At 35.2% G+C, this 16,358-nt stretch overlaps 1 protein-coding gene across 1 annotated transcript; it reads right to left on the reverse strand.

Annotated features, from left to right (window-relative positions):
* Positions 1 to 2,562: 2,562 nt before the first annotated feature.
* On the reverse strand, positions 2,563 to 14,864 carry LOC116141685. Its single transcript, XM_031427160.1, is given in 22 exon segments — positions 2,563 to 2,868; positions 3,785 to 3,880; positions 4,397 to 4,525; positions 4,656 to 4,748; positions 4,750 to 4,814; positions 4,817 to 4,838; positions 4,915 to 5,033; positions 5,555 to 5,743; positions 5,857 to 5,995; positions 6,131 to 6,240; positions 6,355 to 6,378; positions 6,381 to 6,480; positions 6,561 to 6,580; positions 6,583 to 6,613; positions 6,615 to 6,738; positions 6,964 to 7,122; positions 7,217 to 7,245; positions 7,247 to 7,331; positions 8,766 to 9,349; positions 9,876 to 10,595; positions 12,095 to 12,733; positions 14,790 to 14,864. Coding segments are annotated over 22 exon segments (3,858 nt in total).
* Between the last annotated feature and the right edge of the window lie 1,494 nt (positions 14,865 to 16,358).

Below are 16,358 nucleotides of genomic sequence, written 5' to 3' on the forward strand. Positions count from 1 at the left end.
TAGTGGGATATGGGGTGGCTATGGCGGCTCTAAGCCTAAGCATAAGTCCGCCATTGATGAAGACATAAAATATTTCTTTCATCAAATTATTTTTAAAATGGAATATGCTAAAAAAGATTAGGTATCTATCATTGTAATTTAAACTCTAAGCCTAAGCATAAGTCCTCGTCTTCCCATCCAAAACACTCCCCTTCTGCATTAACATGCCCAGCAACTACCCTATCATGCCCCAAACCCTCCTCCCCTGTATAAGCCATGGAACACCCTCTCAGTGTCGTAGAATCATTCTCCTAAAACACCCAACTCTCCCCCACAACAATACCTCAACCACCACAACCAGGAAGCTGCTTACCGCAACCATACTCGCACAAATTAAAAATACCATTCGGGCTTTTCATCAAACACCTTCTATGCTTTTTTAAACTCTCCTCTTGCAACAACTTTCAACCTTTCTTATACCCACGTAACATCATTACCAAATAAAAAAACAGGGAACAACCATTGCAGACACAAAGAAAAAAAAAAGTGAGCAAAAGTGATTGCTGCATCGTTTTTTCCCATTAAGAATTTCGACAGTAAGTTTACCAACTCTTTCAGCTCCCTTTTTGTATGTGTGCACTTGCCACGGCCGCAGATATATGAAAATTTCCCACATTTTGCTGTTAACTAAAGCTTGTTGATATTTAGAAATTAGTACAAATCCAAATATCAGAGGACCCACATGATTTAATCTGTGAAATTAATTCAATCAGAAACTTGAATGTATGTTTAACTATAAAATTTATTAGCGATTTACTCTTTTGCCCCTGTTTTATTAAAACGAACATAAAAAATATTAACGTTCACCTAACCATAGGGGGTTTTAAGTTAATATCAATACCAAGGTGGTTTATCTGGTTTAGGACAAATCTCGACAGGTTTAAAGTAAGAGTAAATGACATATTTTCACCCGAGTTTTAGCAAAATCCCAAGTTGATATCCCTAATTGTATTTATTCTAAATTCTCACCCTTAAACTAACACCTTTAGTGAATGATAGAGGTAGTTAGAAATGGTAAGTGAAGTCTATAAGTGAATGTATGAGTTTTATAGAGGAGGTTGTGGAGAGTCCAATGGTAGTCTTGGAAGTGATTTTAGACTTCGAAATCGGCCGAAAAAAGCTGAAAACCATCAGTTTGGACACTATTAACATGAGTCGTTTTTTTTGCTAAAATGAGTCTATCTTCTGCCAAAAAGAGCGCTAGCAGAATTTAGCATGCTAACATGTGTCATGCTACAATGAAAAGTTGGGAACCTATTAAAATAAAAGAAACAACATTACCTTAAGGTGGAAATCTGTAAAAAAAGAACCTACAACTCTTGTGTTTTTTGGGTGAAAGTCAGTTTGGTGGACCATAGCTTATGTCTGTGATCAGTTTGCATACTGAAAGAAGATATTGATAAATGAAGATGCACAATGCTACACTATTCTGTTTGCGGGAAAATGATGGTAAAAGTGCAACAAATCCCAATTTAGTTTGAGGGAAGATAGTAGCAAGAAAAATATAATAATCTTTCCTGATTTAGTTTGAGGGAAGATGTTAAGCATTGTTAGAAGTCTGTTTAAGGTTATGTTAGTTTGTTAAAGAAATGGTTACTGCTGTTAGGTGTTAGTTACTGTTCAGCTTAAAGCAGCCTATAAAAGGTGTCATTGTAGCTTGTACTTGTTATCAGAAATACAACAGAATTTTTTCCAGAAAACTCTCTTCTTCTTCGTCATTTTCCTCTGTTTTTGCTCCTAACCTTACAAAAAGAAATACTGAGTGGATTCAAATGAAGTGTAAACTAGTACACTGCGAATTATGGATGATAAATCTTATTTTAAGGATAAGGGTCATCTGTACGCTCATCGCCCTGTGTATTTATGTACAAGTTAATTTAATGGTGGGTTAATTTGTACTCCTAATTTTTCTACATGAACTTACAATTCTTTTTGTCGAATGGTTGACCATTTTTTATATTTTTTAAAGGTTTAGACGAATGGTTGCCACTCAAGAAGGATTTGACAAATTAGAAGGGGGGGAGCCGTTGTCTTGGTAGGGCGTGCCACCCCACTTCAGCTCTGCATCCATAGGCTCGACTACATGCACTGCTCTGTCACTCATGTCACTCATGCCAAGAGCGATCTGATTAGGCTCGGATCGATGAGCTGCTATGACAAAAGCATAGGTGGGAGTGTTGCTGCTGCAGAATATATATTGTCAATGAGTGATGGATTTTACGGGCTTCCACATTATGATACAATGAAATATACAAAAAAATGCCTTGAAACATCTGAACTGGTTTATATAGAATAACTGAAGTATACATGTATGCAGCACCATCAATAAATCTTCCAAAAATGAGCTTAGAACAATAAGCCACGCACTAGGCCAAGGTTTATAACATACTATCCATAAAAAACCATTGAAGTAGGAAATTTTACTCTAACGAGTCACCGTGGAATTAGTACAATGATGATAATAGGCTATATAACTAAATCTTTTATGCAAACAACAATATGTGATTTGGCGTCTCATTGACCTTAATTATTGTGATGCTGTGCTTCCACAGTATTAGAAATACGATTATGGTCGGTAAGTTTACTTAAGAATGAGAGAACTGAAGAAAAACTACAACATGATGACATGGAAGCAAAACTTACTGAACGTGAACATTCAAGCTTGCTGTCATAAATGGAAGTTTGGCTATCATGAACCACCAAAAGATGTGTTTGATCATTATGAAACTGGACTTTAGTTTCTCCAACCAAAGGGGATTGACGGCCAGTTGGTGCTTGTATGAACCTTGATTTCAGCTTCTCCCATTTACCAGTACTCCACATACATAGCTGCATCAAATTAATTGAATATAAATAAATTATTAAGTAGCGGAAATCAAAAACCCAGAGATAACAAAGAAGAAAAAGCTTCAACTTGATTTTTGGGACCCTGATTGAAATTCAATAGCATTTAGAAGTGACTGGGGGAAGCCATGTTTGAAACTTGTAGTAAATTAGAGTATTTCCTCATTTGTATGATTGACTATTCTTTTCAGTGTAGTAAGGGATTAGCTACGCTGGAAGTAGAATATTTTCTATTCTTGTTTTCACTTGTAAATCCTATATAACTTTTTTGAATTAAGATTGCTAAGGGATTTGAACTCAAATTACTTGGCTCACTTAGCATGATATCATGTATTCATGTTGAGTAACCACTTGATCCAAAAACCATATCAAAAGCTTCAGCTTATAGCCAAGAGCTCAATAATGGTATTCAAGCTATGACACTACCCAAATAACCAGATTCATGTTCAAAAATAATTCTAAAAGAGCATTTCCATGGAAAGATCTTCACATTAGAGATCCCCTCAAAACAATTCAATTCTTCGACTTCACCTATTCAAACGACAGTTTATATTTGAGCACTTGTCAACACCTATTGCTGAGAAGGTAACATCCAAGAAGACTATATTTACATTGTAATTCAACTATGTTTTGAAATTTTACCAAAGAAAAGGCTCATGTATGCAGGCATTGGTTACACTAAATGGCTTAAGATCAATCTCAAATTGTAATTTCGATTTCATATAAAGTAATTTGCTCCCCAGATAAGCAAAAGTTCATAGAGCAAACCCTTAATGGTCCAAATGTTCTAGGTTTCTTACTCTTGGCAAAAAAAATTATAGCATCCCAATTAAACATTATTAAGAACAACTAATAGCCATAAACATTAACATATTAAATTTTATATTAGTCAGGCACTAACCTGAGCATCAGCCCCTGAAGACACCAATGCATTTAAAGTTTGGGAAAATGCAAGCCCTTTGATTTGATTTTCGTGACCCTTAAGTTTGGTTTTGACCTGCCAACAACATCCAACATTAGTTATGCTTCCTCATTATATGTCACACAATAAGCTTTAGATAATCAAGAGAGCTATTGATTAAATTATTAAAATAGCTATACTTAAGTTTTTTCTATTGTGATGGACTCATGTTCGCCTTTTTGTACTTTTGTTGCATCTGTGTTTGTTCAGGAAGATGATGTGTTTAATTTTTAGAAAAAAAAATGATTTCAATAGTCCTTATGGAATTATACTAACCATCAATTCCTTAAAACAAGAAGGTAACAATAAGACTTTCCCTCCAATGAACTCTGCTAAGAAGCATAAATCAGACTGTATGGAATAGGTAATGATTCAACCAAACCAGAATCAAATTTACATTAACAATCTCAAAATATCATCATAATCAACTATAAATTAACACTAGCTATAAATGGAGCAAAAGTCAGTTGAACATATCCTTTGACCAGGTATACATAAAACTAGCTTCAGAAATTAAGTAAAGAAAACAACAGATCAAGTGAGAAACTTCACCTCATCAACTCTGATATTGTATATCTGAATGGTAGAATCCTCCATCCCAATGGCAATAATATTATTATCTTGAGGATGGAATGCCAAATAGGTAGCTGCCGGAGGTGGGGGCATAAACATCGTCATGACCTAAGACATAGTAAGCAATCTTATTCAGTCATGTGGAATCTCAAAATATTGCAAAAGCATTATCTCAAGCAAATATTGTTGAACATTTATGAAATACAGACTTCAAATTTGGAGAGGTGCAATAACTTACCTTGAATGTCATCATGTTGAATAAGGAAACTTTTCCACCAGAGGTAGACATAACGTAAGAATCATTTTTGGATAAAACGATGCATGCAGCAGACATCTTCAACTGGTTTATTATCATTTATGTCATTGGTCATAAGTGTTCCACTGGGAGGTTGCCACATTGCAGCACTACGTATGCAGTAGCCTGGCGAGTTTGCAACTGACATTAAAAAGGTCAAAGTATAAAAACAAAAGAAATTTACAAATGGAAAGCAATAAACCTGCCCTGAGGGATTCCTTTCACTACGTTGCCATTTCCAAAGCTTGTGAACAGTGCTGGCGGTAAGGGCCAATAGAGCTAGACCAGAGTTGGTGTATCCCAGGCCTAAATGCAGGGGAAATTACCAATGTATTTCACATCATTTATGCCTAATGTTTTATTTGGCTATTTATACATTGATTGGTATTAAGCTTTTGATGAATTTGATATTGTTTCTTCTTCTGTGTCTATTTGTAAGAAGTCATGTAGTTTAAATTTATTTCGCCAGTCCTCTCCTACTTTGTTAATCCATGAAACAAGCACTGCCATGCAGAGAGGGTGCATTATGCCCTAACTTCACAACTGAGGTGGCATTACCATGTGAATTGGCAGTCACATACCATCATCCTCAGAGGCATGTCAGGATATTCAAAAAAAGAAAGGAAAAATTCAAAAGAAAGGTTAGCACATCAGATGAGCAGGTTTAAACTGGCATTCCAGCATTTGACTTAACATTCCAGAGTTCCTGGCATTATGCATCTAATTCTTTAGAATATACGGTTGGTATATTAATGAAAAATATAGTTCATATGATTTGCATAGCTTTATAATAGTAAAATATTTCATATATGAGCATAGGCACACAAAGGGCAGTAAATAACCACAAAGAAAATATCCAGTACTATAGAAGCAGAGGGGTTTCTTCCTAACTAAAATAAAATGCAAATACTTGAATTCTTTACCACTTACCATGCTTGGTGCTATAGAATCAGGTACGCACAGAGCTTTCACTTGTGTGCCAATCCCCAGAACCCCCTCCCAAAGGCTAATGTCACCAACATTTGTCCCCACTACAGTCCAAAGAACAGAAATTTCAATCAATAATAAATAATCTCTGGAAAAAGTTTTATAAATTTTTCAGTGACCAGTCATTAAACAGTGGTTTTTTTTTCTAATTTTATACCAAGAAGAATATCTTGCTGCTGTGGATGGAAGTCCATGCTCATGACATTAGATCCTTGATTAAGGGTTCGCACAACAGCTTTAGTAAGGTTATCTTGAGAATATACATTGGTAGTATGTGCTACACCAGCAAAAGACACCTAGAAAACCAAAAGATAATAAGAGGTGAGAAAGGAACAAGAGAATTGTTACAACCAGCAGATATAAGAGCCATTTAGAAATTTATAGCAGCTATCAAGCTTGAAAAAACAATAGATTATGTCACTCATCCAGACAGCATCAGACTGGCCAGTGCAGATACGCTTCATCAAATGCATTGAATACTCTGATTGACAATCCATCCCATTCATACCTGTAGGCGTCCTTGGATGTTTCAAGAATGCAGCTATAGACATCCCAATATAAATAAATAATAAAAGACTAGAGTAATTCAACCTAATATATTAAGCCTAAAGAGGGAGAAAAACAATGCAAACTACACAATTACAAACGTCCTTACCTGCACTAGAAGACTGCACAAGATGGGGGGCCCTGCTGCCACAGCAGGGTGAGGTAAGGAAGGACTATTGTTTGACATCCAACCAGCAATAGCACCTGGAGATGGGGAAACAACACTCTGAAATGGCTGCACAGTAAGAATCATTACAATTATTATTTGAGTATGCAACCAATGTTTTATATGGCAGATGGATGCAAAATACTCACACCATGAGCACCAATAGGCGAAATGCACCAGCCTTAGGAATTGGTCCCACAAGCCGGGCTGTTTGTAGGAGAAGGACTAGCTCCATTAGCCATAGGGTTGCAACAATGATCAGTGAAGAGTGTTCTAATATCAGGGTTTGGACAAGGATTCTTGCAATGTTGATGCTGCCAATTTAAACTCATTTTTTTTTTTTTTTTAAAGTGAGTTCTAGAAAATAAGTCTATCAAGAGGAGGTTATATCATCTGCAAGTGTAAATGATATCAATCACCTTACAAATATAAGAGCAAAAGCGCAAACCCAAAGTAGAAATCAACTAATATATAATATACCAATACAAATAAATATTTGTAAAATGCATTCTGTAGGTTTTGCTTTTACCAAAAAACCTCGCTGCAGCAAACCTCGGGTTTATTAATGTCCTCAGTTGTGAACTGTTGAAGGCTAGGAATGTAAGCCTGTCACAAAACAGGGGGTTTGCTTCAATTAACTTATTAAGTTCTACAAGCATAATATTACAAACCGATTTTGTGTCTCCATACTTGGAAAGCTGTTCATTTTGCTGGATCACGAAGTGCCAGCAGAAAAAATCAACCAAAAATTTTCATGGCATACCATACCAATTAAAAAGAATGGTGGAGTAGTCACCTAAATCAACTAAAGTTATCAAGTGTAAGAAGCTGGGTAAATCTCCTTGAAATGTTCTTAATTGAAGGATGCAAAAACCTTAAGGTCCTAGTCAAGAATCTCAATAGCCTTTGCTCGATCCTTCCTGATAACATGAAGGAAAAAAATGGAACATTATTATGCATATATGGGTTAAAACTCTACATATGAAAACAAAACTACTTCCTTCTTAATGAATGGCAATACCATTAATTTTTAATATGTCCTGATGATCACTTCAATGGGTTTAGTATATTGGCATAATGAATCAGAAGTCTATTACTTTCCCTTTAAATATACTCTTCAAACCATAGAGCTAATAAATTGCTTTGGGTAAACAATTCCTATGGCTACAGAGTAAACAAAATCTTACAAAAGGCTCCATGAACATTCATCGTCTTCATATTAAAATACCTAGAATAAACCAGTATAGGAAACGTCATTGAAGGATTAGCTTCATCATTTCATGTGCCCAAAGGAAAAAAAATTCAGCACAATACCAGGTTATGGGAGGTGGTGACATCATCTGAGGCCAAGATCTGGCTTGACAATGTGTGGCCATGCCGCACGGCTGAGGCGAAAATCCGACCAAACCGCGCAGCTCAAGCAAAGATTCGGCTGGACCTTGAGTAGCCAAGCCGTTGACCGGTTTGCCGCCCCCAAATAAGGCCTTCGCAGCCGGATATTTGAGTTTATTTGTTTTACACTAACTTTAGAATTAAATAAATTAATAAATATTAAGAAAATATTTTTAATAATCTTTTATTTTTCAAGAAAATAATAATAGTATATGTGAAAGAGAAATGCTATAGTTGCATAGTCAACTTATTATATATATTCTTTTGATTTATGTTTAAAAAGAAATGCCAACTCATCTAAATGTCATACACTTACCATATGATTGCTGTGTGTTGATGAATATTATAGTTTCCTATCTAACTAAAACTCTGGATCTTCTCCTTCGAATCTTTCACAGAAATCTGAACAATCTGTAATCATAAAGAAGAACAAATTAATATTAGAAGCAAAAACTGTGTAGAATGTTATTTTAAGCTCTAAATTTATAAATAATTTATCAATTAAACAAGAAAATGAGAAATTTCCTCAACGATTACTTCAAAAACATGTATAAATTAACTTTAAAGAAACATAAATTGTAATATTATAGCTTCTCTATATATACTTGATAATTTATAATTGATTCACTTAGAGGATTTTAATTAAAGACAAAATCAATAATAAAGATTATTGAGCATAACTAGTATTAATTCAATGAATGAAAACGAAGAAGTCTATGGAAAAAGTAAATTGTTAAGTAAATGAATACTTACCATTTTGTAATTGTTGTACGGTTGTATCGATGTCACTCTCCGAACAATATTTAAAGTTCAAGATCTTTAACCTTGGCATGCTTAAGCCTCCTCTAGAGAAAGTCTTCATCTTGGAGCATCCACTCACATATAAACGTTCCAAGAATGGAAATTTTAAGGTGTAATTCCCAAAACAGAAACATGTGAGACTTTCTGAATTATATAAGTACAACGCCTTCAATTTCTCAAAAACAATTTCATCTTTCTCTACATCTCCCTCATTTGCTACTACTTCCATGATCATTTCACAATGAGTTATACTCAACAGTTCTAGTAGCACCAGACTTTTGGCTGTTGAGGATGACATTAAATTTTGCATCTCATTGCAATAGCTTACGTTCAAAATCTTCAGATTTTCAAAAGATGCTAAAGATGGCAACAGAGTAGTCAATTTGTGACAATATTTCACCTCCAGTCTATCAAGATTTTGAAGAATTGAGTTTAATCGAGAGTCTTGTTTCCAAATGCACTTTAAATCTAAAAGTCCAAACAATTCTAAATGTTTTAATTTTGTGAGTGTTCCAATGTGTTCCTTATCCTCTTCAAATGAGAATATCTCTTCATATGAACTCACTTTCAGTAAGAGTTTTTCAAGACTGTTCAATTTATGAAGGATTTGAATTGGAATATTTGCATATGCATCATTAATCAATTCAAGAGTTTTTACTTTGCCAAAGCTCTCTTGAAATTCTCCTTCCCAAATCGACATGATGTCCCTTCCATTTAATGTCAATTCCTCCAAATTGAAGTCAACCTAAAGAAAAATCAAAATCATGTCAATCAAATTAAAATTAATGTTTCCCTTAAAAACATATAATAATTATATATATATATAAGCAAAAAAAGATATTCATTTAACCTTTTTTTTTTCCTTTACAATTACCATGTAATTAGTCCAATTACTTTATCGGGCCACCTATAACCCTTGAATCAGAATAAAAAAAGTTAACCTGAGGGCTGAAATTGATACCTCTAATTAATGTTGATTTGTAAAATATGATAGTTAAAAACAAGAACATGACACACGGAATTAGCCCAGCCACTGGAACAAATTGACTTTTTGACGAGCCTTATGCTAGGACAAACCTAGTGTTGCATAACACTAGATTAAAGCTTCCAATGCTGAAAGGAAATATGTGAATTTTATTCTAACGCAAAATTTGCATTACAATACTTATACACAAACTAACTTTAAAAAAAAACAGTTTATTATAATTAACGCTAAAAACATAATATTATTATAAAATAAATATTTAAACTAATTAATGGAATACATGTACCTCTTTTTTGTGTACTTGTTGAATGGTTCTATTAAGCTCATTCCCTTCAATCTCTACTTTCCTTATTATCTCCCCATAATCTTCATACATATCCAAGCCCATATAATTAACTATACCACTAATCTCTACTTTCCTTATTATCTCCCCATAATCTTCATACATATCCAAGCCCATATAATTAACTTTGTATAACATTGGTATGCTTAAAATTCCTTGAGAGAAAGTCTTCATATTGGGACTATCTCCTATATTTAGCTCTTCCAAAGATGGGAAATTGAAAGAGTAATTCCCAGAACAAAAGCATGTAAGACTTTCTAACCCTAAAAGTGACAACTTCTTCAAATTATCAAAAACAATTTCAATACTCGATGTTGCATCTCCTTCTCCATCATTTTTAACTATTTCAATCAACATTCCACAATTCTCTACTCTCATTGCTCTCAATTGCATCAAGTTTCTAGCTGTTGAAGGTGTTATTACCTTCATCAAGTTTCCACATCCATGTACACATAAAACTTCAAGATTTGGAAAGAATAGCTCTTTGTATTGATCACATCCATATAGTCCAAGCTTTTTCAGATTTTCAAATCTTTGAAGGAGTCCAAGTGGAATATTTGTTAAGTTATTATCACATGAGATCTTAAGAGCTTTAGATTGACTCTGCCATATAATCTTTTTCCAGCCAATTGTTATATCAAACACCTCCAAATCATGGTTGATCTACAAATCCATCATAAAACAAAATCCAATTAGCTTTATAATTATATACTTAAAATAAAAGTTTAGTTATTGGTTCAAAAGTCATAGGCCGAACCCAATCAAATTTTGACAAATCAACTACAATCTATTTTAAAACTAGTAAATTATATTTTATTAATATTTAAAATTAAAAATCAACATTAAAAATTGCATTCAAAAACTATTTTTGTAAACTACAGATTGAACATACTTTTTTGTTTTTGTTTAAAATAGAAAATAGAAACATGCTTTTCAAATGAATTTTATTTTTATTTAAATGAATTTAGATTTTTCTTCAAAGGGCTACCGTGAATCAAATTTGGTAGCAAATGTTTCATTTATGTGATTTTACCAATTACACCCCTTGAAACCAAAAAGCTACTCAGGCGCCACTAACTTGGAAAACTACAGTATACATCTCCTCTTATTGTCTATTAAATTTATGTACAGTCACAGTCACCCCAAATCTCCTTGACATTATATCATTTTAAAGATTTGCTTCTTCTCTTATGTTGGTTGGATTCTTTTAGATTTTGGGCTTGTTAGTTGGGCCTGAGAACTAACGTAATTTTCTCTCTCTTACATATGATTTGCTTCTTCTCTTATGTTGGCCGGACTCTTTTACATTATCTCCCTCTTAAATTTAATGGTAACTAATGTAATTTTGTCCTCTTTGAACTAATTTTTTGCTTATCTTGTTAAATAATTTTGAATTTGTGATATAGTTTCCAATCATAAGAAGGATCACTGTGAGAGGGATAATGTTTTAAGAAACTATAAGAAAAAGAAGACAAGCTCCAAAATAGTTTTAAGAAGGGACAAAATGTTATTAGAGATAGTTAGATTTAACATTTTGTAAGGGTATAATTTTATACAACTTTAAAATATTTTTAGTTGGAAAGTAAATTTATATAAACTAATAATAATTAAAAGATTTATTATTTTTATAATAATAAAAAAATATAAAAAAAAAAAATTTTATAAAAAAAAAAAAAAAGTAAATTAAGCAAGGGCCTTGGCTAGCCCCGCACCACTTGCAAGCCAGGCATGTTGTGAGAGGAGGGATTTGGCAGCTGCAGATTGTGAGTACAATGACTTTGGTTTTGGGGAAGTACCAATGATAATATCTATATCTTCTCCAATACAAACTAAAAATATTAATAACAAAAGATTGTCTTCCAATTGATAATATCCAAAAATAAAATCATATTGATAATTTCTAGTAAATATTTGATAATTTCTAGAATTATATTGGATGATTTAAACATAGTGCTTTAACAAGTTTAATTGACAAGACTCCAGTAACAAAATTGTCAAAATCCAATTGACCATTAATTTTTATTTATTTTTTTCTAAATTTTTGTTAAAAAAAAAAAAAAAGATGTTAAAAATTACATTATTAAGTTCTAATTTATGTAATATATATAAAATGAAGGTTTTTTTTTTCTTTTTTAATAAAGAAGTAAACAAGAGACTTGTACCTTATGCTCCAAGCAGAGGGATTTTGGCTCTGGGATATGAAATGAATTTTCTTGGAAGCTTAGATATTTTGAAGTGAATTTTTCACATTCTTTGATCACCAACCTTTCTAACATTGGCAATTCACAAGTATGTATTCCAGGATAGAAAGCTGTAAGTTTTGGCAATTTCTCAAGCTGCAAATAGGTAACCTGCGGAAAGGCAAAATTAACAACAACTTTTGCTCCTTCTTCTTCCGCAACAATCTCCTCTAAAACCTCACAATCCATTATTTCAAGGCGTTGTAGAGTCTGGAGGCTTCTAGCTGTTGAAGGTGTTATTAACTTCATCAACTCATGGCAATTGTCGACTCTCAAAACTTTAAGATTCTGAAAAGAAGTTGAGGATGACGCTAGATACATCAATTTGCTACAGCCCTGTACATTTAGAACTTCAAGATTTGGAAGATTTGGAAAGAATAGCTCTTCGTATTGATCACATCCAAATAGTTTGAGCTTATTCATATTTTCAAATCTTTGAAAGAGTTGGAGTGGATTATTTGCTAACTCATCACCTTCGATCGTAAGAGCTTTAGATTGACTTTGCCATGTAATCCTTTTCCCACCATTCCTTAATTCAAGTACCTCCAAATCGTGATTAATCTACAGATCCATAAAAAACAAACTCCAATTAGCTTTTCAATTATATACTTAAAACAAAAGTTTAGTTACTGGCTCAAAAGTCATAGGCCAAACCCAAAAGTTTAGCTCTTTTTTAAGTTTTTCTAGTTTTATCTTCTATTTTTGAAATATTCTTGTTTAATCTTTCCTTTTGGTATGAAATGTCAATTTTATCTTTTTTAACATCCAAAACCGGCCCATCCTAACTATAAGTTGGACTTTGGACATTTATTTTCTCTATTAGTTTTATAATAATTAAAAAATACAAAAAACCAAGAGAAAACTAAAAAAACAATAATAAATTACCCACAGGCCTTGGCAATTAATAATTAATAGTTAATTTGGATGATGAAATATTAAAGATAGGTTCCCAATTAATAAATTATTGTATAAGAAATTAATAATTAAATAAAATTAGTTAATATACTGTTGAAATGTTTTCAAATTTAATTCCAAACTCACTTACAAAATTTTAAAATAGATTTGAAACATCATATTGTAGTTGAATTTTAATATTATAAATACGACAATACCATGAATTGCATTATAATATAATAGAAATAAATTTTAAATATGGAACCATTGAAATTGGTTTAAATTAACTATGAGAAGAACAAAGGGTAATTGCGTATGATTCTTTAATTTACTAGTCAAATTAATTTCATAAAAGACGCTACTAACCTATGAAAACTAAACATGTTTTAAAAGCTAGCCTGTTTTTGGTGTGTATAGTAAAAAGGTGTCCATTTTTGTCATTCTCCCTCTTAAATTTAATGGTAACTAACTTAGTTTTGTCCTTTTTGAACTGATTTTTTGCTCATTAGCTACCAAATCATGTTAAATAATTTTGAATTTGTGATCTGGTTTCTAATCATAAGAAGGATCACTTGTTAGGCACAATTTCTAGTAAAAATAAAGGGACTGCTATCAATTGAGGGATAATGTTTTACAAACTATAAGAAAAAGAAAACAAGTTCCAAAATAGTTTTAAAAAGGGATAAAATGTTATTAAAGATAGTTAGATTTAACATTTTATAAGGGTATAATTTTATACAACTTTAAAATATTTTTAGTTGAAAAGTAAATTTATATAGCATAATAATAATTAAAAGATTTATTATTTTATAATTTAAAAAAAAAATTAAACAGGGGCCTTGGCCAGCCGCGCACCACTTGCAAGGCTAACAATGTTGTGAGAGGAGGGATTTGGCAGCTGCAAATTGTGAGTAGAATGACTTTGGTTTTGGGGGAGTACCAGTTGATAATATCTATATTTTTCTCCAACACAAATTTAAAATATTAATAACAAAAGGTTGTTTTCAATTGATAATGTTATGCCTGGAAACCGAGGGCTGACGTGGGGTCACGTGAGGAAGAGAAACGACCTGCAACTATCAGAATGGTGGGTGGATGACAGGCCCGTCAGGTGCTGTGAGGAACCCACGTGTCCATTTCCTGCTCCAAATCACGCAAAATCGGGGTTGGAAGGTGAGCTAAATGACATAAAGGATTATTTACCCTGACATTCACACCAACCGACGGATTTCATGATGATTGCCCATGCTCATCCCCCTATAAAAAGGAGAAGACTTTCCCTTTGAGGGGATTCGCTCATTTGGGGATTGAAAACAGCTTATTCTCTCTTGTATTCCTTATTATTCACTTGCAGCAAGTCATAAGTCACTTTGTAAGTCAGTTCGTTACAACGACCTGGCCCACCACATTAATATAAAACCAGTGGACGTAGGACTTACTACCTTAGCATCCGAACCATTTAAAAAGTTTTCCATTGCATTTACTATTTTTCTCTTAATATTCACGTGTGCCTCTTGTCCATTCAACGTTACACACGTGTCGATTAGTTGGTGTCAAAATCGCGCATCAACAGTTTGGCGCTAGAAGGAGGGCCGATTCAGTGTTCATCCTTCATCGGGAAAATCTCTAACCTATCGGTCCTACAGCAACAAATGGCCCGCCAACCTGAGCCTGAGCAAGCTATTCGGGACGTTGAGGGAGTCCCCCTGAACCAGGGGGATACCTCTTCCAGGATACTTTTAGCCCTGCAAAACGCTGTGGTGGATATCGCAGCAACTTCACAGCTTGACCCCGCCATCAGAAGCTACCTGGAGAGGTTCGACAATACTCTCTAGACGGTCAACCAAAGGTTGGACCGTTTGGACCAAGGCGTGCCATCTAGAACAGTTGGGGGAGTGCAACCCCCAAAAACGCCTGCAGGTCGCGCGAAAGTGCGACAAAGGGAAATAGCCCGTGCTGCAAGCACTGCAGCGCGCAGACGCAAGGGTAAGCAAGTGGTGAAAAGCAAGCCTACGGGCTCCAAAGGGCCAGCGAACACGAACCGCGCCCGGAATAGGGTGCTAGCAAAGCTGAGACTCGGTGAAAAAGTAAATCCCGAGCTGTCCCATGCCACGTCGCAAGTGAACCCGAGCAAAAATGCTAAGCGAGGCGATTCTCGTCACCACCATCAGAATACCCCTGATCGTCATCACACGGGAGGTTCCCACACCTCACGGGGCGGTTCGTACCACCGCAAGGGTCGTGAAAATACCTTGCACCATCCGTCGCCTTCGCATGTGTCTAGCCAGCGTGTGTCAAGAGCGGCTGGCAATGCCGGTTGAGGCGAGGAGTCCGACCTCCGGACTTTCTTGAACCGCAATCGCGAGGGGTGAACTCGCGTGGGTGAGAGCAATCCCCAACCGGCTCCATTACCACAGATTGAGGAACTGTAACGGGCCCTAGACAGACTGAGAGAGCAGCAAAATGAGCAAAGACGGGTCGCATCTGCTTCCCCCTTCTCTCCCGAAGTGTTAGCTGCCCCACTCCCACACGGATTCAGGATGCCCGATATGCGGCCGTTCGATAGGAACCATGACCCGCAGGATCATCTGTATGAATTCAACGACCTGATGGAGCTCTACAAGGTCCCTGATCTTACTAAATGCTGCTGTTTGGCCGTGACATTAACTTCCCATGCCGAACGGTGGCTAAGGTCGCTCCCGGCAGGATCGATCAGTTCGTGGCCCCAGATGAGCGCGACATTCCTGCGGCATTTCCAAGCAAATCGAAAGTTTTCAATGCCTTTGAACTACCTCAACAACATAAGGCAAGAAAGGGATGAATCCCTACAATCCTACATTGATCGTTTCCACAAGGAACTCAACAAGGTGGCTCATGCTCCCGAAGAGTCCATCCGAACACTCATAATAGGGGGAGTTCGCCCACAAACCGACCTGTGGAAGGAATTACAAGGTGAGGACGATGTTTCCCTCACCAGATTTTACAACCTTGCGGAAAAGTACCTTCGAATAGAAAGTTCATTGGCGGCACTCCGCCGCCGCGACCAGAGTATTCTAGGTGGTATGTCTGGTCGCGGGGAAAGCAGAAGGCCTGATCGCATAGGGGCCGTTGAAGATCAACGAAAAGGAAAGAAACCGAGGTACGAGTCCAGAAAATCCTATGCTCCCGTTCCTCGTCGCGATCGCAATAGGAACCAATATACTCCACTGAATGCCTGTGTATCAGCTATTCTTGATAAGTCCGAAGAAGCTTGTCTGCTCGGGGAGCCCAAGCCCATGAAAACTCCTACGAC

Source organism: Pistacia vera, unplaced genomic scaffold (genome assembly GCF_008641045.1).
Source record: "Pistacia vera cultivar Batoury unplaced genomic scaffold, PisVer_v2 Contig40, whole genome shotgun sequence".
Classification (NCBI taxonomy): domain Eukaryota; kingdom Viridiplantae; phylum Streptophyta; class Magnoliopsida; order Sapindales; family Anacardiaceae; genus Pistacia; species Pistacia vera.